We start from the raw sequence: 26,905 nt of genomic DNA, 5'->3' as shown, positions 1-26,905 counted from the left end.
AGATGAAATCACCTCAATGAAAAACACTTTTGTTTACATCCTCAGACATATGTAACGCAGCTCAGAGATAACACAACAGGACGTTACAAAGTTTTGGCTAATTTTCCTGATAAAAGCCAAGGCGGATCAGAAAAATGACCTGGAGGACAAATAAATTAAAAGCCAATTTAACTAACACTTGGGGAAGGAACGGCACAATATTTGACTCCAGTGTGACCCAAAAAAAAAAAAAGGCGAAGAGGTACACCGGTGGTTAATCATAACTCAAAGGTCAAAAACAGCGTTAATCCTCGAGCGCTGCCGATGTGTGTTGGAAGCTGCGAGGTCTTTATAGGTAGAGACTGGCAGCAAATACAATGTCTCTCTTGATCTTTGTTATTCCTGCAAAAGAGGAAATCAATCATGTAATTACTTTTTTAATCATACACTTATTTCAGTGGTGTTTCACCTGCTAAGTCAAGATGAATTTACCAAAATACATTTTGCAGTAACTGGTAAAACCGCAGTACCTTGTACAGCTTTAAGGATGATGATGTACATATAATCAAATCACTTTAAAAACTCTGCTGTGGAGTGACCAGGGCTGAAATTAACTATTTCATAATAAGCTGATCTGCCAGTAGTTCTTGAGTAATTATTTTCACTAAAAATTTGGTGATGTCTTCATTTTCGGTTGCTTAATCCTTTCCGCTCTAAAAACCACGGTGTTTCTTACCTTCAGCAAACTTGTTCTCCAGCTCAGTGTTGCCTATGGCCTTGGCTGCAGAACACATTTGTCTCAGGACCTCCTCCAGACGACGCATGCAGCGGATGATGCTCCCTACACCAGACAGACACACATATAAACAGAGTTCAGTGTGCGTAAATCAGTTGTTTCAAACATTTTAATGACATCATTCAGTATTAATTTATGCTGAACGTTCTTGGAGGAATGTAGCTTCTCCTTACAGGTCTGTAATTTCAACATAACTTCAAATATTTTTTCAGTGAATAACTGTCATTTGGTGCCAATTATGAGGCAACACTGCTTATTTTGTACATTTACAACTAATAAATTTAAATTGTGGTTGGTGACTAGAAAGTCCTTTAAACTGTGCAACCTGTCAACAAACAAACTAACAACATATAAGGAGAGTTTCCAATAATGAATAAATAAATAAATAAATTGATAATGAATCATTATTTACACTGATTTATATGAAACATTTCATGTAAGGAAATTCCAATTTCCTAATAATTAGTGACAAAGACAGAAAACTCCCTGGAAATGACCAGGAAATCACGTTCATTGTTAGTTCACAAGTATCATCAATTCTCCGTCTCCCTCCTTCACTGACATACACGAGCACATCCGATACTCCCTCCAGTTTCTCAAGTCAACATTACTTCCTCATAATGATGACATGTAATGTTTTAAAGCTGAGGTCAGTGTTGGGAGTCAGAGATAGAAACTGTGATGGACTCCGAGCTGGGTTCAAATCAAACCTCACATAATAAATCAATTAGTGAGCCTCTAACAGTTGACTGTGTGTGTGATAGTGGAGAAATCATATTGAATTGAATTTGTGAAGGCCATGTTGGACCTCAGGAGTGGTGGAAGAAGTATTTGGATCCTTTGCTAAAAGTATAGAAGCACTTTCAGCTAAATGAACTTTAAGTATTAAACTAAAAGTATTCGTTCTGCAGAAAAATGGCACCTGTGTCTCATTATTGTAACTCTATCAGTGGTGCTAAGTCGCATTTTACTGCTGCAGCCGGGTGAGGCAGCGCTAATTTTAACTACAAATACTTCAAAATTGTACTTAAATAACTGTATTTTAACTTCCTGTCATGCCTGTTGGACATTAACATGAGTGGCACACCTTCAAAGACGTCAGTCATCTTGCAGATTTGAGCAAATGTGGCGCCATTGGCCCAGGCGAACACCACATCCATGAGGTGAGGCTTAAACTGGTTTAGGTAAGTCTCCTCGTCCACCTCCAGCTTGGCGTCTGCAGAAACTTTGGCGATGCGCTTCGCACACTCCTGAACAAAAACAACAGAAATCACATTTAAACCAAGTTCAAACTTTTGTTGATTAAAAATCAAAATGTTTGATTCTGGTTGTTCTAACGTCGTCTCACCTGCATTTGTCTCAGAGGAGCTGCTAGTTGTTCAGTCAGCTTTGGCATCTCACTGGCCTGGAGGGAAAATGACATCATTAATGTTGTGACAGCAAATACACAACATTTGTTTTGTTGTTTGTGTTCCAACTCTAGTCCCTCTGACTGCTCTTTGGTTCGTTATTTTTAAACATTCAACATTAAAAGAGAGTGGAACAAACATTTGATGCTGCTCTTCTTTGGTGACAAAACAAACCACTTTATCACTTCATGAAAATGATTGTCAGCCTGTTAGTGTCACCTACAGCAGCTTTAGTTGTCAACTGTTCAAACACCTGTCTGACTGTATCACTCTCTTATCAGAGCAATGTGAAGCTACAGCCAAGTGACAGTTTAGTTTCGCATAAAGACTGGAAAGAAGTAGCTGCAGGACTAATCCTTGGATGGACCTGCTGTTCCCCGTTTACAGTCTTTATGCAAAGCTAGGCTAACTGTAGCAACAGACACATAAGCGAGGTATTGATCCTCTCATCTAATGCTCAGCAAATAAAGTAAACAACTGGATTTTCCTGGAAAAAATAAAATAAACAAAAATTGCAAAACAGGTAATATTCACATGGTAGCGCGTATTAGAGTCACATTTATACATCTTTCATTGGAGCTGGTTACCGTTTGAAATTTTTTATACTAGTGCCAATATGATATTCTTTTTTTTCAATACCTTACCTTGAGAAAAATAAACATCTATTTTCATAAAATAAGAAGCTGAATGTCTCTCATATTAATGTCACCAGATCAGGATAGCACAAACACAGACACTTATATTTTGTTTCCGGCCGAGATACTCAGAGCAGAGGATCGCTGGCTGTCACTGTACCCTGGGCGACATTGGGAAGCAGAAATTCAATGAAAATTGGCCATTTAACTAAGATTTTGCAGCATGACTAAAACAAGAACAAGGTGATGCGTAAGAGGCTCTGTGTATATTAATGCAAAAAGTTTTTAAAATGCGGCACGATGAGAATCAAGGCAGTGGAATCCGACATGTAGAGTGAGAAACACAAAATCGGCAGGAACGCTCACCAACAAACTTAAGTTCTGTTCTACTCTTGTGTCTGTCAGGAGATAACCACATTATGTTTTATGTAATCATTTCAGCAACATTGTCCCTAACCCAAAATAATCAGTGTCAGTTCATGATGTTTTTCCCTTTCAATTTTGGTTACAGTAAAATTTCCAAGTGGTATTAAAAAAGTCTTAAACGGTCTTAAATCTAAGTTGCCTTCAGTTATAGGAACCCTGACTCAAACACAGTATACAATTATCTAAACTAGTAAATATCTGATTAAAGAATAAGTAAACAAGACTATGAATCTGATCATGAGATCAGTATCAACTTTTGGGACAGTTTTTGGTTGCTTTGCTTGATATGGGGGATCAGTGAAGTCCACATTGAGAGAATGACTCCTTCCTGTGCTGGTTAGCATTGTTCAATCATCGTTGAAACCAGGGTTACTTTAGCACTGTCATCAGTGGTAAAAGACACACAAGTTGGATGGTTTGCTGTTACCTCAAAGTAAACTAGCAGCAGGTGCTCTGTAATGACTGACAACAGCTGCGCGCGCGCGCGCACGCACACACACGCACACGCACACACACACACTGTGGTTGTGTAGTGGTGTGCAAACATGACAGCTGCTTGTCGTCGCTCCCTCTCTGACAGACCGCTCTTCAGACAGAAATGTGCTCTGCTGCTCTGAGGTCTGAGCTGACGTCCAGCCAAAGAAAAGGTTTGTTAAACCATCTGATGCTGGATTGCCTCATTGAGAGAACAGGCTTCATTAGGAAAGACAAACACACATCAACCTCAGGTTTCTGTTTTGGTTGCAGCGCGGGGGGAAAAGGCCAAGAATGCGACTTGAGCTGGGATGTGTGGGAAGAATGGGAATGAGCTGTTTATCTCTGTGTTCGCGGAAGAGGCTTAATATCTGTTTGTATGGAGAATTAGACGAATTATACGCGTTTGTGTGTGTGTTTGTGTTTGTACATTCTCCTGGAAGACGAAGCAGGACAGCAGGGCGGTGGCTTGTTCCACCGTCAGGTCGTTGAAGAGACCGTTGAACACCATCTCCGTCAGAAGAAGCTCGTCAGCACTGGAAAGATTATTAGATAATATCTTATTACTTTATCACACTGATCTGATACATCTCTTCACATGTTCTATTAAAACAGCAATGCGCAAATGTGGTGTGTGTGTGGGAGTTAAGTAAAAGCAGGTGAGAGCAGATGTTCCCTCATCTTTCAGCCCTGGCAGAGCTCACACTTCCAAACACAGCAATACATACAACCCATCACCAAATAAGATCCAGAGTCCATCTCCTCAGTAATAGACAAATCTGGGCTGCAGTCAGAGGTAGACAACCCATCGTTACTGCTGCAGCACTTCACTTAGGAATTTGCACGTAACATCGTAAGGTATGAAACCTTTTCATCTAAATTTAGTCCAATTTAAAAGGCAGCTGGATGCCCTTTCTGTTCCATTATCAGTTCCTCAGACAAACTGAGACTTCAGAAAACAAAAACCTCTGCTCCATGAAGTCAATTTTACTCTCCAGTTCCAGTTCCTAATCTCCATTATTATCAAATCCTTCTGTTTTATTAATTAGCGTATCCAGAAGCAGCATTTTTCCCCCAAATATGTGTCCTAAACAATTTCAGAGCAGTGTTAAGACTTGATAATGTCCACATTCACTCAGACTACCTTCATCTGTTGGTGGGGTGACTGCGACCATGATTAACCCAAACATCTCTGCTTTTGCTATCAGTGTCAGTGTGGTCTGTTCCACTCCACCAGTTTCTATAGGCTAAAACAGCTGAGCCACCTGGCATTAAAAAGGCTAACTCATCATGTCAGAGGCCACGCTATCAACAAACAAAACACACACTGTGCTGGGTGTGTGTGTGTGTATTTGTTGTCCTTCCTTACCTGCTAATTTCACAGGCGACCCGCCCTTTCATCTCGATGACATCAGACGGACTGGCAAAACCGAGACGTCGCAGGACTCTCTTCCTGCACTTCAGCTTGTCCATCTGCAGGACGGTCCGAGCTTTCTTCAGCTCTCGCTTGGCCGTCCGAACATCTGCCGCGATCTAAGACACAGATACGCATCGTTAAAAGTTGCGATCTTTACCTCATTTCAACTTGGAGAAGCTCTTCCAGGGTTTTGAGAAAACACTTAACAATGATGAAATGCGCTGATACTACCGGCTGTTTAGTGCATGAGATCATTTGAAACACTACATTAATTGTCATATTAAAGGAGTGGAAATATTTGAGGCATCTGCCAACAGATGTTAACCGGCCTGGTTATCTTTCCTCAGTGATGTCCATTATCCACTTTAACCTTTAGCCGTCATGATAACAGCACATCTCAGAGCCAAAGAGCCAAACTCATGCACAAAAGCATTTCACCGGCATGGTTTATTACTCAAAAAATTCTGAGTAGGTATAGCCTTATTTCTGCGAACCAGTGGCTGCATCTGAGCTAGACACAAGAGCTGGAAAGTTTGAACTTTCTGACGCTCGTGCTCCCTGTAGCAAACGCTGATAAAGCATTTAACATCACAAAAACAAATATCACAATAAATACTGCTCTAGCTTTGATCATGCTATCAAATGACATTCAGCTTTACCAGTCATGATATGGTTTGTGTAAGGTGTGACAGCTTACACTTCCTAAATAGATAAGGTAGGTGTGTTATCAGTAATTAAAGGTCACAGCAGTAGCCTGACATCCATTAATTTGCAATTAGCCAAGGACGCCATCAGCAGCCGTAGATCAAAACACCTCTGGACACATGTGAATAGGCCTACAACCACTCAGAACAACAAAACATGATGTAGTGCTGACCAACGGACATACACCGATCAGCCTAAACATTAAAACCTCTGGCAGGTGAAGTGAATAACATTGATCATCTTCTTACAATGCAATGTTCTGCTGGGAAACCTTTGGCTCCTGGCATTCATGTGGATACCAACTGACACGCAGCACCCAGCCAAACACCCTGTGTACCAGAAACTGGTCAGGAGTGGCCCGAAGAACGTGACAGAGAGCTCAACGCATCGACCTGGCCTCCAAATTCCCCAGAACCCAATCTGATTGAGTATTCACGGGGCGTGCCGGTACCCCAGAGGTACCTCCGATCCCCAGTGGGGCCTTTTTGGATCGGATTTGGCTCTGACGTGTCAAGGCATGGACACGAGACCTCTGCGGGTGTGCTTTGGAGTCTGGCACTGGGGCGTTGATGGTAGATCCTTTGAGATGCGTTGGTTGTGAGGTGGGGTACTGGCACGTCCCACAGATGCTTGATCAGATTTGGGGAATTTGGAGGCCAAATTGATGCCTTGCACACTCAGGACCAAAGGTTTCCTGGCAGAGCATGGCATTGTAACGAGATGGTCAGTATTGTTCATGTCATCTGTCAGTGGTTTTAATGTTTTGGCTGATTGGTGTATGTAAGCAGACTACAATATGCAGAGATGAGCTGTGATGGTGTAGTATCAATATGTCTGTCGACATTTTTTTTCCATCAGAATATAAAAATGGTACTCCGAAACAAAGTTCCATGTCAGCCGCCGCCATCTTGATTGTTTTAAAAAAAATGGCGCACGGCACTCCACTTGACTAAGTTAGGTATGTGCCTAATGTTGAGTCCCCGGTGCGAGGGTAATCACGTATTCTGTGTTAGGCACGAAGGTTGTCAGTCATCATCTTAAACAAACCCCACATTACAAAAACGGTTATAATTGGCCAGAAGCGAGCCACATCAGCTGAAAATCTATCTAAACAGGAGGGGGACCAGATGTATCTGCCAGAGCAAATCAAACACAAGCTCTCAGATTCGTCTGATTCCCAGGCTACCACAGCAGAGGTCACCTGCAGTAACCAGATTGCAGATTATCTGCAGAGAGATGCTGATAGAGGAGCAGGTTAATCTTTTACTCTGCCAATTAAACATAATGTGATGCAGTTTAAACTGCACTGTATACCCTATCATACCCTCACACACAAGACTACAGAGGGATGTAAATATTTATGCAAATTGTCAAACAACTGGTTTGCTTGTTTCCCCCTTCACTGGTAAAGCCAATCTGAATATTTGCATCTATCACACTCCTCAAATATGAACTCAGTAAGGTTGTACTGAACTCAATAGCCTGACTCCATCCTTGATCTGTCTGTAAAGCAGAGCTCGCACATGTGTGTGTGTGTTGTGCTTAATTAAGTACAGGACATTATAATGTCTTAGAATATGGATCAGGCACAGAAATCTATTTTGGAAAGGAACACTAACATGTCTAGCATTTCCTATTTTTTCCTACGCTTCCGAAAGTGCTGCCAATATATTATTATTGATCTTAGTACTTTGTGTTCTTATGTTGATTATACATACAGTTCCCTGTGAGAGGAAAAGGTCTAAAAAATGTTTTAATTCACAAACAGTGTGTGTTGCATTTCCACTAGCACTACATCATGCATTTCTTTGCTCATTCACTTTTGGCGTTTTAGCCAAGTTAGCAGCACAGCTAAGTGGATGGATTTGTCGGCCTGCTGGTCAGTCGAATAATATCTCAGCTACTTTTTGAAGAATTGCCATTTAATATGGCCCAGCTGAACGTGTGCATGTAAACATAGCTATTGTGATCTGATGCAGTTTTTGGTTATCTGACCTATAACTCAGGGTGAGGCCCTGCAGGAATAATGCCCTTGCTTTCTTCCTGTGTTTGTCTGTATGAGTATATATGGCAAAAGCCAACCAGTCTGGCAGGAAAGGACAATGGAAGGAGATTGTGATAAAGAAAAGGTAACCAAAGAAGATAAAAAGGAAAGATAAAAGTAATTATTATTTCAATAGTAACAAAACCCAACTGTGATAACTCTGTTTAAATAGTATCGGTGAGGTCTGACATTTAGAAAAGTTTCCTCGAGTTGACCTTCAACTTTCCCACGAACCCAATGACACCCACATACAGTTTCTCACCAGAGCTTTCTTCTCACAGAGCGAGTACACAGATTCCAAGTTGGGGTCGCTGTGCAGGGGATGGGTGTACATGCGGTGCTCAAAGGCCTCCACTTTCTGAATAACTTTCTTGAGTGCAGGGTCTTTGATGCCCATGTCATCAATGGGGTCGAGCAGAGGAACACCATCTGGGAAACGTTTCTGCACCTCCTGCAGACAAAATGTTTGGAGGCAAAGGAAAGAGAGAGCAACAATTTGCATACTGATTTCTGTTGAGTTCAACCAGCTTCATTATCTTTGATTCAACACGGCTGCATTTTGTACCTGTATAGACTTGAGCATGAGCTGTCTGTTGTCGAAAGACCTCAGGTCTTTGGGGATGTAAAGGCGGACTGAGCTGATGGACGAAAGGAGATGGAGCAACACTGGAACCACCTGGACAAAAAAAGCACAAAAAAAAAACAGTTACAGCCACCCTAACTACAGAGACATGAAGTCTTATTTGTGTACATAATGTGCTGTTAAGTGTGTGTTTGTCGCACCCACCTGCATCTCTCCAGTCTCCCCTGGAGCAGCAGGTTTAGCAGCCTCAGTCGCAGCATCTTTTACGCTGTCCTTACTACAATGGACCAAAACCTCCACCACAATCAGCGGCTCTGAGTCTGTACTAGTCTAAATAGGGAAACACACATTAGTCACAGCCACATGTAAACTGACTCACACATATGTGACACCTTGACACCAACTTACCTTTGTGTTAGTTTTCTTGCAAAAGTTCACAACGACTCCCCAGCCGAAGTCAGCGTCTTCATTTTTTACCTGTATGATCAAAAACAAAGAGCCTTTAAGCGACATGTTGAAATCAGTCATTACTGTCCTGTCGTCAAACTGTGAGTGTGTGAGCTGTACCTTGACAAGTCGCCCAGGCTGCAAGAAGGGCAAGCAGTATTTGGGTTTGTGGATAAACTCTTGTATCTCTTTCCCCAGTTTGGCCAGCTGCTGCCTGATTTTAAAGTAAGTGACCACGCTCTCTTCGTTGGGAATCTCAATGCCGTGGTACTGCTCCTCGTACTTCTTAATTTCTGCACAGACAAAATAAGAGGTATGACTGAAGTGTTAACTAGAACTAAATCACAACAGAACAGGCAATGTTTTTTATATTCACATCTTGCAGTGAAAAACATTTCTTGATGTTTTCTGCACATTGACCTCTTAACATGGAAATCAACATCTGACAACCAATGATGAAAGATGTCTGACACAACAAGCAGCCGGTTGGCAGTTTGTCAATCTTGGGCCGCAAGTGAGTGTCTCACACCCTTGTCAGCTTTTGTTTTCGGCCAATCCAACATGTTGAAGCAGTGTCAAAGCCTACAAAGCCCGTCAGTAAATGATATCACTCTTATTAGCAGTTAAGCTCCGTGATTGAGAAGACAAACACAAGTGAGGAAAGCAAACAAATGGCTTGCATCAAGATGGAGTGAGACTGAAACAAATTTATTATGTTAAGATAGTTTTTCTATTTTTTAGCCATTGAGCTCTTTAGGAGCAAAGGTTAATAATTGTTTGTGTCACTGTTTACTGTTTACTAGTGCACGGTTTTTCAGTTTGTGTTGTCAATGTGCGAACTGGCTAACTAGCATCCTTAAATCTGTCCTGTTGGTCTTCTGGTTCCACTTTCTGAATGACAAGTACAGACTACCACTGCCTGCTTCAATGAAGACTTATTTCCTCTCACGCAGTTGCAGGACATACGTGCTTGTGGTCGCTGGCTGTAGGCTTTGCGGTGTGTTTAATGCAACTTTTTGGCCAAGAAAAGGCAACATGAGGTGACACAACAGTCAGCCTTCATCGCGTGTTTTGGGCCCAACTCGCAGCCAAAACTGTTCTTTTAGTCTTAAGCATATCTCATCAGACAGTTTGCCATTTCTAAATTAGGCAAAATGCAGTTGAGATCTGAAATACATGCAAACAAGTTTGCAGAAATCACTGTAGTAGTAGAATCCAAAGTAGTTTCTCTACAAATTACTTTCATATCCAGCCTGGGGTGTGCTGTAGGAAGTATGGAAAAAATGCTTACTCTCCACAACGCCAGGCAAAGCCCTGTAGTGTTGGAACTGGTAGAAAGATTTCTCCAGCATATACTCTGGGTTGATCTCCTCCACACGCAGCAGGTTGAGTACCATGTTGTAGGTCAGGTGGAAGGCGCTGTTCAGAGGGTCTGCTGAACCCTGCACAGCACAACAAGAACCAGACAGGATCAGTGCTGGGTGATATGGAGAAAATCAAATATCACAATATGAACAAACACCTTGATATCAATATTGCTAAAGGACTGTAGGGCTGACTATTGGTGCTTTCACAAAATACTAACACAGTAATATCATCAGTAATATGGATATAATTACTAAATGAAACAGAACTAGAACAGTCCAGTGAGAAAATGACATCACTTTACTATAATTAAAACCAGGAAAAGACAACACAATATTATAGTATGCAAAACCTGAGACGATATCTAGTATCATATCCCAACAGATATGATATTGATACACTGCCCAGCCCAAGACAGAATAAAACTAAGCATAGAAAATAAATGTTAGCATTATAACACTATACAGCTGCAAGTGATTTTGTGTTTTGATAATGTGAGCATTTTCCTTAAAGTGCTAACAAAGTCTGAGCTCTTAATAAACGCAGGCTGAAATCACTTTTCCCAAAATAAACCCTGAGGAGGATTTTGCAATCACGACCTCCACAAACACAGATATGAACCACAGCTTTCACCTCTGGGAGTTGAGCGCTGTGACGGAGCCAACAAACACTTTCACGTTAACTCAACCTCCTTCAAAATCTATGCAACTACATTTTTATAGCAGCTATAAATGCGTCAAATCGAACACAACAGACTGAGACACTCTGGCTTCCCTGTGAATGTGTTTTGTCGAGCTTTTGACGGAGCACCAAATGGCCCAGTGATCCATAGAGAGAACAACTTCAGAGCCACTTCAGACAATTTCCATTCAACCGTTTACACAAATTCTCAGCAGGACAGGAGGGAAATATGTTTCATTGATGGGATGGTTGGACGACTCTTCTAAGAATGTGCAGACAGCACAGAAGAGCTTTGCAAAGACGTGATTGATGACTAGCAATTGCATTCAGAAAAACAACATGAACTTGTAGCAACTGTAGCAGCCATTTTCACGGTACCTTGAGTAGCTGTTTGCCCACAGCTGGACTCATCTTCTCGTCCACCATGAAAATAACAATTCCCCTTTCATCCATTCCTCTCCTACCAGCTCGCCCGGACATCTGGATGTACTCACCTGATGTAATCTAGACCACATGAAAACACACAAAACATTAAGAAGAAAGACGTGTTAGTGAACACTTCTCTGTACCTGTGATAAAAAGTATATTTGTTAATGCAACAAACACTGATACAACTGGGCAAAAGGCATTGTGATGATGTACTAATGCATATTTGAATGAGAATATAACCAAATGTTTTGGAAAATAGACAAGGAATTTCAACAATTAGTTCCTAGCCAAGTATCTGCATTAGCAACGAGACTGAACCAGATTTCCTGAAGCCTCTGGGGACTGTTCTCCCCATCGCACATGGCTCTAATTAAACTCCACATATCTACTGGTCTTTGAGCAATAAAACTGCAAAGAAAAAAAGACAGATAAGATTATTTTTGTGTTGAAATGAGCTGATGCCATGGGATCAGCTCTTGATTTGAAACACAGTGTGTTTCAGGAATGAGAATCGTGTGTATTTAAATGTGCGAGTGCCTGCGTGGAGCTTTGGCACCGTCAGAGGCACCAGATGTTCCTGATGAAACTCTTGGAGGGCAGTTTCCTCCTCTCTCACATTCTGCTCAAGCCTTTGTGTATGTGAGCTCGAAATCCAAGTGTATGAAGTGAAGATGAAGGGTGCTTCTAAGTGACGGCAGCTCTACACACACACGCGGCCCCCAGCTCGTATAAACAATACGTGGCTGTTTATGTGGCGGTGCGAGCTGCAGGACTTGAAGACCTTATAAAGGCCTCGCAGCAACACACTGTGTGACAACTCTGCACTGCACACAGGCCAGAGCTGTTGTTTTAGAGAGATAGCATGGTTAATGGGGAGCTTCACAATCCTACTAGCTACTCATTGACGGTACAGTGACAGGGAGATTAGCCTCGCAGCTCGTCTCAACAGGCAGAAAAACCTCTCTAAAGATGGATGCCTAGTTTATATAAACTTCGCTTTTTGGGCTCATTTTCTGGCTTACGTTCACCCACAACCACAGTTATGGAAATTGCAGTTCCACAACATAATGTACTCGTTACGATGTTGCCTGTATCATAGCGTAGAAAAAAATCCAATAAATTTACTGTGAGAATTTCCTCATGACAAGATATCTTTATTGACTTATTATGCGACAATAATTATGCGTGTGTGTGTTTCTGTGTGTGCGTTCTTACAAAGCGATGATTCTTGCCATCAAATTTGCGTGCGCTGGTGAAAAGCACAGTGCGAGCCGGCATGTTGATGCCCATGGCGAATGTCTCTGTAGCAAACAGGGCCTGAAATGAGAATACAAAGCAATAAGATGATATAACTGCAATATTATGACAATGTCATTGTGGTTTGGGCTACACAATCACATTTATGTTTTGCAATAAGTGTTTCCAACCAGATGACATTGTGTGTACCCTTGAGGCCTAATAAACATGTTGAATATTTTTTAAATCCAAAAAAACAAAAAAGGATGGCGGGCTGCCCAGTCGGTTAATTCTGGAATGCACTCAAAGAGCAAATGGTGCTCACAAAGAAAAAGTAAATCTTCTCATGTGAAAATGAGCTTCAGACTTCAGGGGCATAGTTACAAGTCTCTGAGGACTTATAAGCGGTGTAACTCGAAAGTTTTTTTTATTAAAACTCTGCTCCTCCTCCTCTGAGCGTGAGTGCCCAAAGAGTCCAATTTTAAAATTTAAATGCAGCATTGTTTACGTCCATGTTTGATTGCTAGCAGTCTTGTTTTGTTGGTCCATTGTCACAATTGTTTACATGCCACTGCCACTGACTGCTGATGAGGGCTGTCACTTTTCCCAAAAATCAAGATTAATTGAATTCAAAATGGAATGAAGTCGAATATTGAGCACACCGCCGATGCTTTCTAAATATGGACAGCTATGTGGCTTCCTCTGAGCTCCTTAGTATGCTCAAAATAACTGTCAAGTTCTCATGAGTCTAACACACAGTGAGCTGTGACTGTCATAAGCATATGCTGGCAGCAATGTCCATCCATCTGTGTAAGAGCACATGTCTTATCCTTTAGCATGGCCTTTGTGTTTTCCCGTGTGGTGTCATTCAGTTGCACTTTGTGTTTTGGGATTGTGGTACAGCTTGGAATTTTATATCGTGGCTCTAGTTCTATCATCAAGCAGCATCTTCGCTTAAGCTTAGTTTACTGAAATGTCAAGAGAGCATGCAACAGGTCAAGCTGAGAGTGAAATTTAAGAGTGCCCTCTGCTGGATCAAAAGGCTACTACTACTACTTCAAACTTCTGATGCCTTATAATTTGTCTTTTGCACTTAAAGACTGTAAATTTTGAATGTGAACAGGTCATGTCAGTTCAAAAATTAACTCAATTCGAACAGAGAGTCTAATTATAAATAAAAAGTATCAGCCCTACTGCTGATGAATGGAAAAGCCTAAAATAGGCAACACAACACAGATCAGGAAAACGCTGCTCCACAGCACTACTAGTGGTCAAACAACTCACAGGGTACCTTTAATAATTCTTGTACATGCAGACAGAAGCTGCCTGGAGTTTTGTGTATTAATGCCCAACATTACTACTTCCTACACTTTTATTTTTATTGGACAAACGCAGTATTTAAAAGAGACAGTTGTACCTTGATCAGGCCTTCAGAGAAAAGGATCTCTATGGTCTCCTTCAGGATGGGCAGCAGGCCTCCATGGTGGATTCCAATCCCCCTCTTCAGCAGAGGCAGCACATGCTCCACCTGAGGAATATAAAAAGGTTTAGTGACAAATACACCACTTCATTCATACAATCACAACCATCAGCACCAAAGAAACATAGTGGAAAAGCACATAACCATCATAGTGGAAAAGTGTGATGTATGGTTGGCTTTGCTCTTGCCATAGCGGTCTACCCACTAACAAGTGTTACCTCAACACGGCTGGTTTTCATAACATGACTCAGCACAGCGGGGTAGAATAACAGGAGCACAGTGTTTAAGCTTGTGTTGATATTATGTGTTCAGTTATGTACAATAAGGCAGTTTGACTGTCTTCTCTGAGCAGAAAATGATTCAAAAGCAAACGCTGAGGACTTTTTTTTCTGAGCTTTTACAAGGTGGCAGCACTGGGATCAAAAACAGGAGTAAGAGCAGCATGGATGGTTATAAAAACATCACAGGAGTTGAGAGGAAACAGAGTGTGAGAGTCCAGTCTTTCTTACCTGAGGGAGTTTCTTGTCTTCGTCTGAGAGACAGTCCACTGCGTTGTTGAACACTTCCTCCACCAGACGTTTCTCGTCATCTGGTACAAACAAACGATTTTCTTTGCTTAATAAAGACTTCTAATAGCTGTTCAGAAAACCTTCTAAATAATTGCACAAAGCCATTTCCTACATCCTGAACCTCTGTGTCTCAACCACTCTTCAAACATGCACGCACACACAAACTCACACACACTTTTGGATCATTTTGAAATGTTGTTTTAAATATAATTTCTCTTGGCATGTATGGTTAATGTGGAACAACGGGGAGGTTTTTTGGGAATTGCTAGCAGGGAAAGTTTAACCACCCAGGGATTGAGCAAGCAAATGATGCTGCTGCTTTCACTTCAACTCTCTGTTAACTTTAGGTTTTATCTGATTTCGACAACATATGTTTCAGCAAAATGGTTTCACTAATTTCTTACTCAGTTTTTCAAAATATACTGCATTCATACTGTTCAATTAAAGCCTGATCCAAAAGACTAAAGCTGAGATTTTACTACAACAACAGTGTCTGGTAAGCTGCTGAATGCAGTCACATGTTGAACCACTTAATTTTAAACCACTGTATATGAATGAACCAATGGCTCCACCACCAGTGTCTTATTATTGTGCTAACTTCATTACATTATTTACGGTGGCTCTTCGGCTATCTCTGTCCATGTGGAAACTTAGTCACACGTCTTTCTTTATTCATGAAACTATTCTGGGAAACCTTCCTTCTTATGTGCTTGTGTTAGTCACAAACTTGGATGTCCATAAAGTCTGATGGCTCAATATTTATTTTTAATGTGAATGACTTCAGTGTCAATGGGACTTATTTTAATGGCTTAATAATAACAAAGCAATACCACAGACAAACACACATTGGGCCAATGTAAAAAGCAAACTAAGCCTAAGCTAAGTCTGTGGCTCCAGTAAAACAGCCTGATCAAAAAAATGTAACAGCCAAAATATCCACTTTAGAGCCATTGTATTAAAGAGCCAGAAGTCTCGAGTTTGTCCTGAGGGTGGGACAAAAGGGAAGCTCAGAGAATATCCGAAAAGGAAACTGCTGCACCCCAGAGGAGCATCACCATGCTCAGTAAATTCCATGGTAATCAGCCTTTTAGCTTTTGATGTTTCTTGTGTACAACTACAAAATGTCCTGATGGTGGTATAATAAAGGCCGAAGGGTCACCAAAGACACTTCTTCCCACAGCAAACTACTGGGCAATCTGGTGAGTAGTTTTCAGTGCACTGTATTAGGGACTAACTCCACTGAGTTCACACATGAAGATCAGTTTACTCGTCATTAGGGGTATTACTCAACTTGTGAAAACATCTGTATAATATCTTCTACATGACACATTTGTAGTGTCCAAGCTTGGGCAGAAATCCTGCATTGCAAACTGCGGATGTCAAGTTTATATAAAAGTCAAGGAGGATCTAATGAAAGAAGAAAAAGTTGTTTTGTGTGAGATGTAGGATCGACTGTTTTTGGACTAAAGGTCAGAATACCTCAGCATCTGCTGCATCAATGTTCCCCATTATGTTTAATTTGCCTCTTGCTAGCAGAGATGTTCTGATACCATTTTTTCCTTCCCGATATCTGAACTTGCTTATCAGCTGATACCACTAACACTGTAGTGATGAGAAAACAATGCTATTATTGTTGTATGGTTAAACTTAAGTTAGACTACAACATAAACAAATACATTAATTAATAAATACACACATAAATTACCAAATTGCTGGCATTTTACTGACGTCACACCATCTACTGGAAATCAATTCTTTGCCGCTCACAAACAGTAGTTATCAGTGGCTGCAAAGCACAACATGCTTTGTAGGCTACTGTTTTAGAGCAGCTAAATACAATTGATTTCTGGGACAACTGCCATTTTATCACAGTATAAAAAGCCTCTCATGGGGACAGTCCTTCAGCGCTCTGATGAACAGCATTAACAGCTGATTGTGTGCGTTCAGCTGTTACTCTGAATGCTCATAAGTATACCCTACAAATCCAAGGCAGCATCATATGTTTGCATTTTTTACTTGCTCCCGCAATTTAAAAGCAAAAAAACGCCTATACTCACCGCAACATTCATCACAACTTTTTAGAAAAGCTGTCGGGAAATGAGCATTTCAGGCTGCAACAATCCCAAAAACAGCCCACTAAACCCTGGAGGGACTGAGTATCGGAGGCAATCCCAATAGTGCAATACCGGAACAGCCCTACTTGCAAGTCTCCCTACTTTATTAAAATGTAATACTTAATTGCAGGAGCTCTCCTTTAAGTCAACAAAGGATCATCTGTGGAGCATTAACATCCACCAGTTCACAACTATGTGACCAGTAATTGCTGAAATATTTGGCTCTTGGTCAAACTGCTGGTTGGAGACACTTCATCAACCTCACGCTCTGCACATTAGTGGCAAAAAAACTATGATGCCGCTGTTTAACCACAAAGCTACTACATCCCAACAGCATCCCATTCACAACAACACAAGCGGTCTCCATCTCCATCTGACAGTGTTTGCAAGAACCGACAACACCTCCATTACTTATCTGTCTGACACCAAAGTTCTGCACTCCGTCAGTTGGTTTGTGTTTCGGCACCAGCCGGTCCCCTGACTCCAACACGGCTCCTCTGCCATTCCACAAACACTGCCCAGAAACTATGTGTCACGGTACACAGCGGGAACAGAGAGAGGGGGGCTCTGTCTTAAGTGTTCATAAAAACAGACTAAGAAGAATATATGGAAGAAAGAAAGAAAGAAAGAAAGAAAGAAAACACAAAGTAGAAAAGGTAGAAGCGAGGTAAAGGGGGTGGGGGGTGGGGGTGGGGGGGATTGTTGACCATGACAGAAACCAGGAGAGCCACGTGGCTCCCTCTCCTCATTATAACCCACCTACACACACAAACAGAAGAGCTCCATAACACCAACAACCTGCCTACAAACACTGGTTAAACAATCTGGCTTTTCAACTGTTTGCTCAAGAGAATTGGTCCCTATGAGTTTCTAAATGACAGACATAAAGAAAGAAAAAAATATACATCTTTTTAAACTGCATACGGTTAAGTGATGACTTGTGCCATAGCTGTGATGCAAGTTTTCTGTAGCCATACAAGAAATGTTTTGTCATAAAAGCTTCATGTCTTTAAACTAAGTTAACATTAAGTGAGTAATGTGACTTCTTCACAAAGCAGATTATTTCATTTCAACATTGTTCCTCAATCAAGTGAAATTTTCTTCAGTCTAATAAAATTATCCGACTGCTATTACTGGATACTATCTGCATCGTTTTCTAAGAAAATTGCTCAGTTCAAGAAAATTGTCAAAACACATGAAACTGTTGGAAATAAGAAATTATGTTTGGCAGAATTTTTCCATTTGTTTTTTTTTTTTCATTTTTTTGCAATATTAATGAAAAAAATTGGCCACGTTGACAGAAAAACGGCCTTCATTGTTGGAAGAGCTCAGCATTAAAACAAACCTCCTCATTTATAAGAATGTCACAATGCAGCGAAAACAAACCAAGATGAGGGAGGGAAATGTTTCCCAAGTGAGACTTCATAAGCATGTTTCATTTCTCTGAAAAAGCAGCCCGAAGCAGGTGGACGCGAGCCAAACTCAATCTGCTGATGGATTATCTCCCATCGTGCAGAGATTTGTCCTCATGAAGCAACTTCACTTAACCACTGGACCAAACAGCAGCACCAGCTGTGCAGCCACAATAAGCCACATTCAAGACACTCGCTCGGTGGGGAGGATTCACTCGACTCCGCTTGCCAACAATTTAGCATTTTGGTGAGCGGTTTCGCTTGCCCAATTTCAACTCCCTCCCTAATGCTCATGGCAATTTGTCACAATGCATTTATTCTGGCATCTGGTGAGCAAAGATGACCTGCTCCCAAACCCTGAACCAAACACAATCCTTATTTAATGTGATGATAGTGTGAATTTATATCTGATAAACCTGAAAACTGACTGTCGACAGGAAGTACATTATGTCAAGATGACATTTGATTACTTACTACTGATCAAATAAATAGCTGGGATACTTTGATTATCAAGTCATTAAATAAAAAACAGTGCGAAATGTCTTCTTTTGTTTGACCAACAGTCGAAAACGATATTGAGTTTACTATCATGTACGTCAAAGAAAAGCATCAAATTCTCACATTTTAGAAGCTGAAACCAAATGTTGTCTAAAAAAAATGTCTAAAGCAATCTGACTGAATTATTGTTGCAGCTCTTGGACGTATCATTAGATTATAAAATATATGCTAAGTGGGCTACAAATCAAAGTTGTCGACACAATTCTGCACTGTCAAATTTGGAAAATATTCAAATGTTTTCATGAGTGAAAACGGCAGAATTAATGCAGCATGCGAATCATCTATCATGCCGAATCTTCTGAATCACACATTATGACCTCACACGGTTTAGCAAAAGAAGAAAATGACAGCAATGGCAGCAATCCCATCACCTCCCATCGATCTGATAGTTCAAGAGTCTGACGTAACCTTTTACTATGCAAAAAATTCACAAAACCTCCAGCACTAGTGCATTTATCTACTCAAACTAAACAAGTGCTTGCAGGGTTATTACACAGAGCAGAGTCATGCTTGACTTGCTGAACGACCACTCATGTTGTAAATCTCCACAGTGACAAGTAAATGTTTCTAGTAAAAATAACTACAAACACAGAAACATATATGTAAGTTAAGATAAAAGCAGTATGCTGAATGGCAGCACAAATACACATACCTCTGTTAAAGTCCAGTTTGGCCACCTGCAGAGCATAGGCCTCACATTCTTTCTTGCTGAAGCTGAAAATGATAACGGGCTGGAAGTTCCTCTCCATGATCATCTTCACTATCTTGAACACACTGGATGGACCTGAGGGAATCAAACACGCGAGTACACATGAGCATGAATTCTTATATACATCAAGACATTTACACATTTTACTTGAAAAGTGACACACACACCTTTAGTGCCTCCTTTCCGTCCTCTAGGGTCCCATTTGCCCCCTCCGCTGCTCCCAGAATCCCCTGCATCTCTCAGCACCTGCATAGCTGTGTTGAAATTGTCCTCTCTGAAATCTCCCTGAAGAAGAGTACACACACACACATATTTTGTATCATGTACATCATGTGAAGACTGGTCCTAATGGATGCATCCAAAATTGGGAGACAGAGATTAAGAGAGAGGAGAGAAGGTCATCTTAGGCTAATATGAGACCAGACACATGGAGTCTCTTTCCAGTCTGACTTGTGCAGGATTAATTAGCCAGCTGTCACTGATAACATAGTTTGTAGGTGTCCTTACATTCTCATCAACAACCAGGTGGAGTCCGTCGCCCCCTGCTGGGAAGATGTAGTGTTGCAGTGGAGTGGGACGGTAGTCTGTGTAGATGACATGACATGGCTACAGGAGACATGAAACAGAAACACTTCATTAATTTTGTAACAAGGAGGAAAAACACAGAGATCCTGGTCCTTTCATACAGACAGATAATTATCATCTCCTCATATTACACAAAGGACACGGTAACTTAACGCTTATAATTAAAATATATGCCAGAACAACATCCCACCTGCTTATGTAGGTGACAAATCCACTCAGCAAACTGTCTGGCGTTGGGGATGGTAGCTGACAGGAAGACGTAATGCACGTTGTCAGGAAGAAGGATGATTGTCTCCTCCCATACCACACCACGCTCTGAAATACACAAAGTGCAGAGAGATTTGCTACAAGCAAGAACATGTTCGTTTTCTTATCCGAAACCTTTCTGACTTCTTTGTGTGCAGTTTACTCGCACAATTGGTCCAAGTCAGATTCACTAAACTTTCCTAACTGCACAAGCTTGACATAAATTGCACTGGTGCACCTAAATGAGATTTGATCATTAGCACAACTGATGCCCCTAATTGCCACATAACGCTGACTGCACCACGCCATTTGTGGGCAAATTAATTTAATTCGTAAAAATATTAGTGAAGATTAAAAAGAATATCACACCATGGAACTTCTATTATTACTAAATCAGTAAACAGTAATATAATAAGTTTAGCAGCATCAGTAGTTGCATTAGAGGACACAAAACAATTAGAAAAAGTCGCTGCCAATAAAGTGTGTCATTAGAGCAGCGCTGTGCTGTGACAGAAACAAAGACTCAAAAGTGTCTTTCTAATATGAGAGGTGGTCAAGGAGACGTAAAAGATACAGAGATATTATACAAGAGAGTCTACACTAAGTGATGTTACACTGTTGGGTACAACAGAGCATGATACTTTAGAGCGACCTGCAGCTGTCGGACATAATAAAAAATAACAACTACGCCACTGCAGGTGTCTGTGTTGAAATCTCTCAAAACAAATGATAAAAAAAATGTTAAAAACTCTTCATATATATTCATTTTGCTTCAAGTTTGTTTTGGTTAGGGGCGTCGGTGGCTTAGTGGTGGAGCGGGCGCCCCGTGTACGGGGCTGTTGCCGTGGCGGCACGGGTTCGACTCCAGCCCATGGCCCTTTGCTGCATGTCACTCCCTCTCTCTCTCCCCCTTTCATGCTTGTCTGTCCTATCAAATAAAGGCTAAAAATGCCCAAAAAATGTCTTAAATAAAAAGTTTGTTTTGGTTAAATATCCTATTTTAGTCAATTTTGGCATTATGTTCAAACTCCAAAAATTATTCAGACTCAGTCATTATGACCTCCAGTCAATTAAGTACTTTTCTGCACTGTGTAGAAAGGCACATTCTCTGTACATGACTCATGTATACAATCTGGAATCTAAACCACTTGTGAATTTCATTAATACCTACAGAAAATATTATGTACAAGAAATGCAGTGAATCCAAAAAATGTATGTGAATGATTCTGCTCATGCTACTGGTTTTTGCACGAGTCCTGATTTTCCAAACCACACTGTTTGTGTTGTTCATTTTCTGTACTCACCAGAATCTCTCATGTAATGGATCTCATCAAAGACGACCCATGCCACTTCCCTCATGATCTCAGAGCCTCGGTACAGCATGCTCCTCAGGATCTGGGAGAACAGCAGTTTATCATGTCAGACCAACCTCTCAGCGCTGCTTCTACTCCCAGCAGCACACTTTTCAACGACTACCCTCGAATAAAGGTGACATTTGATGGCTCTAATGATGACTTTGCTGTTGCAGATGTCTCACCTCTGTTGTCATGACAAGGCAGGAGGCAGTGGGGTTGATGGTGACATCACCAGTCATCAATCCCACATCCTGAAACTCTTCGTACATCTCTCTGTATTTCTGGTTAGAGAGGGCTTTGATGGGGCTGGTGAAGATCACTCTCTGCTTCTCTCTCAGGGCCAGTGCAATGGCATATCTACAAGAAAATGATATAAGGGAGTGACTAACCTCATCATACACCCTGACCCCTCATAATAACATAAGAACATTTACCCAGAGTATATTCTGACTAACCTACTTTTTACTTATATTGTGAAAACTTTCACAAAAATGTCAACTTTGCTGCACTTGGCAGAGTCCAGCAAACTCTTTGTTATTATTACTTGTGTTTCTTATTCCCATGATCTATTCTAATACCTCATTTATCTTGTATATTTGAGTAAAAACAGTGATATGTGGATGCCTTGACACATCAATGTCACACCATGTCACAAAAATAACAAACCACAACACAGATAAAATAGCAGAAGATCCAACATTGCCGATAGTCCAAGGTATTAATAACAACACAGTCATATTCACAAAATAGAATCAACTACACTAATGCTACACTATCCTATATGTGCTATAATTTGGGTTTAACTGCAAGCTTTGGTCTTTCATGTGTACATGACTTTAGTGCTTGAGATGAAATTCAACAATACAGTAAACAATTAATTCTTTACACAACTATTGAAGATACTCACTCAGCACAGACCGTCTTGCCAGCAGAGGTGTGAGCAGACACAAGCACAGACTCGTTGTTGTCGATACATAAGATGGCCTCGCGCTGGAACGGGTCAAGAACAAAAGGGTACTCCTGCAAGAAAAACAAGACATGTCAACAAAACAAATATATTGCAGGTGTAGCAATAGTTCTTGTAAACTAACAAGCACACCATAATTTAAAGTAACTTCTCATACAGTGATACAGTATTCTGTATAGAAAAGTGTGATAATATGCAAGTATTTTCCATTCGGAAACCATGTGCTGCCATTATAAAGTCAAGAAAATATTTCCAATGATAGGTTTTAACAGTTACCTTATATTAGCCCCTGTATAGAATACTGAAGATATCATACAAAGATAATGAATGCTTCAAAACTGCAATTCAGTGTAATTACATAATGTTTCTCACTGAACAAACCAAATTAATTCCAAAAGTCCAAGGCCCAATTTAAAGGCACGTTATACCTTGGCTGCTTTCCCCACTCGTGGTTTTAGTGGTTTATATTCATCATTGGCAGGCAGAGCGACCTGTCGGAGAAAAAGACACATTTTTTAATCAAAGTTTTGACATTTAAAGACAAAGGAATCAGACAGGTGACAAACTGAAAAGATAAAGCCTGATATGTCTTTGGCCAATGTGGTGTGATGTGATAGACAGCGGCAGCGCTTTCCGTCACGATATTCAAACAAATGAGGGAATATTCTTTCACAGAAATGTCTTTATCCCTCCAGTAGAGTCCCAGACATAGGCACAATCTACAGTGGGGCAAAAAAGTATTTAGTCAGCCACTGATTTTGCAAGTTCTCCTACTTAGAAAGATGAGAGAGGTCTGTAATTTTCATCAGAGGTACACTTCAACTATGAGAGACAAAATGAGAAAAAAAATCCAGGAAATCACATTGTAGGATTTTTAAAGAATTTATTTGTAAATTATGGTGGAAAATAAGTATTTGGTCACCCACAAACAAGCAAGATTTCTGGCTCTCACAGACCTGTAACTTCTTCTTTAAGAAGCTCTTCTGTCCTCCACTCGTTACCTGTATTAATGGCACCTGTTTGAACTCGTTATCTGTATAAAAGACACCTGTCCACAGCCTCAAACAGTCAGACTCCAAACTCAACCATGGCCAAGACCAAAGAGCTGTCGAAGGACACCAGGAATAAAATTGTAGACCTGCACCAGGCTGGGAAGAGTGAATCTACAATAGGCAAGCAGGTTGGTGTGAATAAATCAACTGTTCGAGCAATTGTAAGAAAATGGAAGACATACAAGACCATTGATAATCTCCCTCGATCTGGGGCCCCACGCAAGATCTCATCCCGTGGGGTCAAAATGATCATGAGAACGGTGAGCAAAAATCCCAGAACTACACGGGGGGACCTGATGAATGACCTGCAGAGAGCTGGGACCAAAGTAACAAAGGCTACCATCAGTAACACACTACGCCGAGAGGGACTCAAATCCTGCAGCGCCAGGCGTGTCCCCCTGCTTAAGCCAGTACATATCCAGGCCCGTCTGAAGTTTGCCAGAGAGCATATGGATGATCCAGAAGAGGATTGGGAGAATATCATGTGGTCAGATGAAACCAAAATAGAACTTGTTGGTAAAAACTCAACTCGTCGTGTTTGGAGGAAGAAGAATGCTGAGTTGCATCCCAAGAACACCATACCTACTGTGAAGCATGGGGGTGGAAACATCATGCTTTGGGGCTGTTTTTCTGCAAAGGGGACAGGACGACTGATCCGTGTTAAGGGAAGAATGAACGGGGCCATGTATCGTGAGATTTTAAGCCAAAACCTCCTTCCATCAGTGAGAGCATTGAAGATGGAACGTGGCTGGGTCTTCCAGCATGACAATGATCCCAAACACACCGCTCGGGCAACGAAGGAGTGGCTCCGCAAAAAGCATTTCAAGGTCCTGGAGTGGCCTAGCCAGTCTCCAGACCTCAACCCCATAGAAAATTTGTGGAGGGAGTTGAAAGTCTGTGTTGCCCAGCGGCTGCCCCAAAACATCACTGCTCTAGAGGAGATCTGCATGGAGGAATGGGCCAAAATACCAGCTACAGTGTGTGCAAACCTGGTGAAGACTTACAGGAAACGTTTGACCTCTGTCATTGCCAACAAAGGTTATGTTACAAAGTATTGAGTTGAACTTTTGTTATTGACCAAATACTTATTTTCCACCATAATTTACAAATAAATTCTTTAAAAATCCTACAATGTGATTTCCTGGATTTTTTTTCTCATTTTGTCTCTCATAGTTGAAGTGTACCTCTGATGAAAATTACAGACCTCTCATCTTTCTAAGTAGGAGAACTTGCAAAATCAGTGGCTGACTAAATACTTTTTGGCCCCGCTGTATGTGAAAGCACACTGAAGCTACTATAACAGCTTGTGGTGCCATACATCTGCAAATTTGCTTTATTTACCTCATGTGAGCATCCTTCCACAGTCTCAACTTGCTCCACCTTAATTTGGGGCATAAATTCTGCAAGACTGAAATCAAAAAAAGAGAGAGGAAAAAAAAAACCACTGGTTATCTACACAGCAACTTCAAAACATTATGCAGCATCTGAAGTCATGATTCACCCTGAAAACACTTAATGTTATTGATCTGAATTGCATATTGTTCAATCAACACCTCTCTGAAACAGTTTCAACAAAAACTGAATGTTATAATCTTCATGAGGTAATTTAAAGTGGTGGAGAACTATAGGATTAAAGGGGATTTAGTGGCATATAGTGGTGGGGATTGTGCAATAAAACCAACTCAAACTTCTGCCAGTTAGAATTCATTCAGTGTTCATTGCTCAGGAAGTTTTTACTGGGAGCCGCAGAGGTCTCTTCCTCTCCAAAACAAACTGATCTGGTGATATAAACCAATAAAAACACTGAATAAAGCACTTTCATGTTGCAAATCAGTGTTTCTCCAATACTGCAAGTCACAGATGGGCTTCTAATAACTGTGGCCGACACAAAAACACGACAATGCAAATGGTCCTGTTTAGTGCAAGTGGTTGGTTTGATTGTTCTGGGCTATTGTAGAAACATGCCAGTAAAAAATGGCATTCTCTACAAAAAAGGACCCGCTCTGTATGTAGATATAAATGCCTTATTGTAAGGTAATGAAAACATGACAATTCTTATTCTCAGGTGATTATACACTGGAGAAAACTTACTTATTATATCATATTCAATTTCTGCCAATATATCCCCCTAAATCCTACACACTGGACCTTTAAGAATGGAAAATACCCAAAGTTAAAATCCTACATTCAAAATTTGACTCCAGTAAAGTGTTGAGTGGTATGTCAGCTATTATTCCATTATAATAAATGCATTCATGTGTATGCAACATTTTAATATAGCTGTTTGAAGTGGGGCTCATTTTAACTACTTTGTATACAGCTGAGTAATTTAACCTGTAGTAACTAATGCTCTCATCTGTAATGGAGTAAAACGTACATTACTTCCCTCTGAAGTGTAATAAAGTGACAGAGTGGAAACATTCAAGTAAAGTACCTCATATATGACATAATGTACAGTATTTGAGTAACTATGCTTAGTTACTATCCATCAGTTACAGTTATAAAGCACAGAAGCACCCTGTACAGACAGAATAAAGATGTAGCTCATCTCACTTTAACTCATTAGCAGAGGCTGTGTCATGTCGAGCTTTCTTCCCAAACACCACCTCCTCTCCACCGTCACTGTCTGCCTCCCTCTTGATCCGTACAGACGGACCAGCATCCTTGTCGGTGCCATTTTTGCTTACAGCTTTCCTGGAAAAGACAACACAAAGGACACAGAACTGTTGGTACCTGAACCTGCCCTGATACACATGAACACTACACCAACAGCTAAGCTAGCTAGACTTTTATAACTTTGAACGTCCCACTCTCACAAAAATGGCTAAACATTATAACTACATTTAACACAACAAAACGATAATTTCATTTGACATTTATAGGCACAACCAAGTGCTTTCTCTGATGTTCCATCGAAGAGTTAACCAACGTTAGCTAACGTTAACTAGCCGGTTGACGTTCTATCTGCCTGGCACGCGCAGACATGATGCGACGTTCACGTACCCTGGACCTCCTGGTTTCAAACACCAAATATGACTATGCAAAAATTAATTCTTTACCCTATTTCTGGTGTCAGAGAAGCGGGTATCTTTTTGCTTGTCGTCGTTTGTTGTTCATCGTCAAACACGCTGAACAAACCGTCTCCAAACGCGTCTGCCATGACTGTTAGAGACACACTACCCACAATACAACACGAGGCGTGCTCCGCGGTAATACTTCCGGTACGGCAACT

General features: G+C 40.9%; 1 protein-coding gene across 1 annotated transcript; it reads right to left on the bottom strand.

Annotated features, from left to right (window-relative positions):
- Nucleotides 1–52: 52 nt before the first annotated feature.
- Nucleotides 53–26,904, bottom strand: mtrex (Mtr4 exosome RNA helicase). The gene is made up of 27 exons (XM_049559822.1): nucleotides 26,733–26,904; nucleotides 26,227–26,367; nucleotides 25,015–25,081; nucleotides 23,050–23,112; nucleotides 22,562–22,674; nucleotides 21,837–22,011; nucleotides 21,604–21,694; nucleotides 20,244–20,368; nucleotides 19,976–20,074; nucleotides 19,636–19,753; nucleotides 19,412–19,543; nucleotides 14,616–14,695; nucleotides 14,044–14,154; nucleotides 12,606–12,707; nucleotides 11,340–11,465; nucleotides 10,207–10,357; nucleotides 9,036–9,208; nucleotides 8,877–8,945; nucleotides 8,673–8,798; nucleotides 8,451–8,561; nucleotides 8,148–8,336; nucleotides 5,089–5,252; nucleotides 4,150–4,255; nucleotides 2,124–2,180; nucleotides 1,863–2,025; nucleotides 716–820; nucleotides 53–381 (listed from the first exon to the last, which is right to left on the bottom strand). The coding sequence occupies exons 1-27, from the start codon at nucleotides 26,831–26,833 to the stop codon at nucleotides 329–331; spliced, it is 3,111 nt and encodes a 1,036-aa protein (XP_049415779.1). The 5' UTR covers nucleotides 26,834–26,904; the 3' UTR covers nucleotides 53–328.
- Nucleotide 26,905: the final 1 nt, after the last annotated feature.

The sequence above is a fragment of the Epinephelus fuscoguttatus genome, linkage group LG18, assembly GCF_011397635.1.
Source record: "Epinephelus fuscoguttatus linkage group LG18, E.fuscoguttatus.final_Chr_v1".
Lineage (NCBI taxonomy): Eukaryota > Metazoa > Chordata > Actinopteri > Perciformes > Serranidae > Epinephelus > Epinephelus fuscoguttatus.
The sequence above is the reverse complement of the archived record's forward strand: the minus strand, read 5'-3'. Positions and strand labels throughout refer to the sequence as shown.

Coding starts and splice junctions, on each gene's coding strand:
- mtrex (XM_049559822.1), bottom strand. CDS start 26,833: ATGGCAGACGCGTTTGGAGACGGTTTGTTCAGCGTGTTTGACGATGAA. Junction 19,754..19,975: donor ACCTGGTTGTTGATGAGAAT/GTAAGGACACCT, acceptor ACTCTTCTTCAG/GGAGATTTCAGAGAGGACAA. Junction 10,358..11,339: donor TGGGCAAACAGCTACTCAAG/GTACCGTGAAAA, acceptor TGTGCTGTGCAG/GGTTCAGCAGACCCTCTGAA.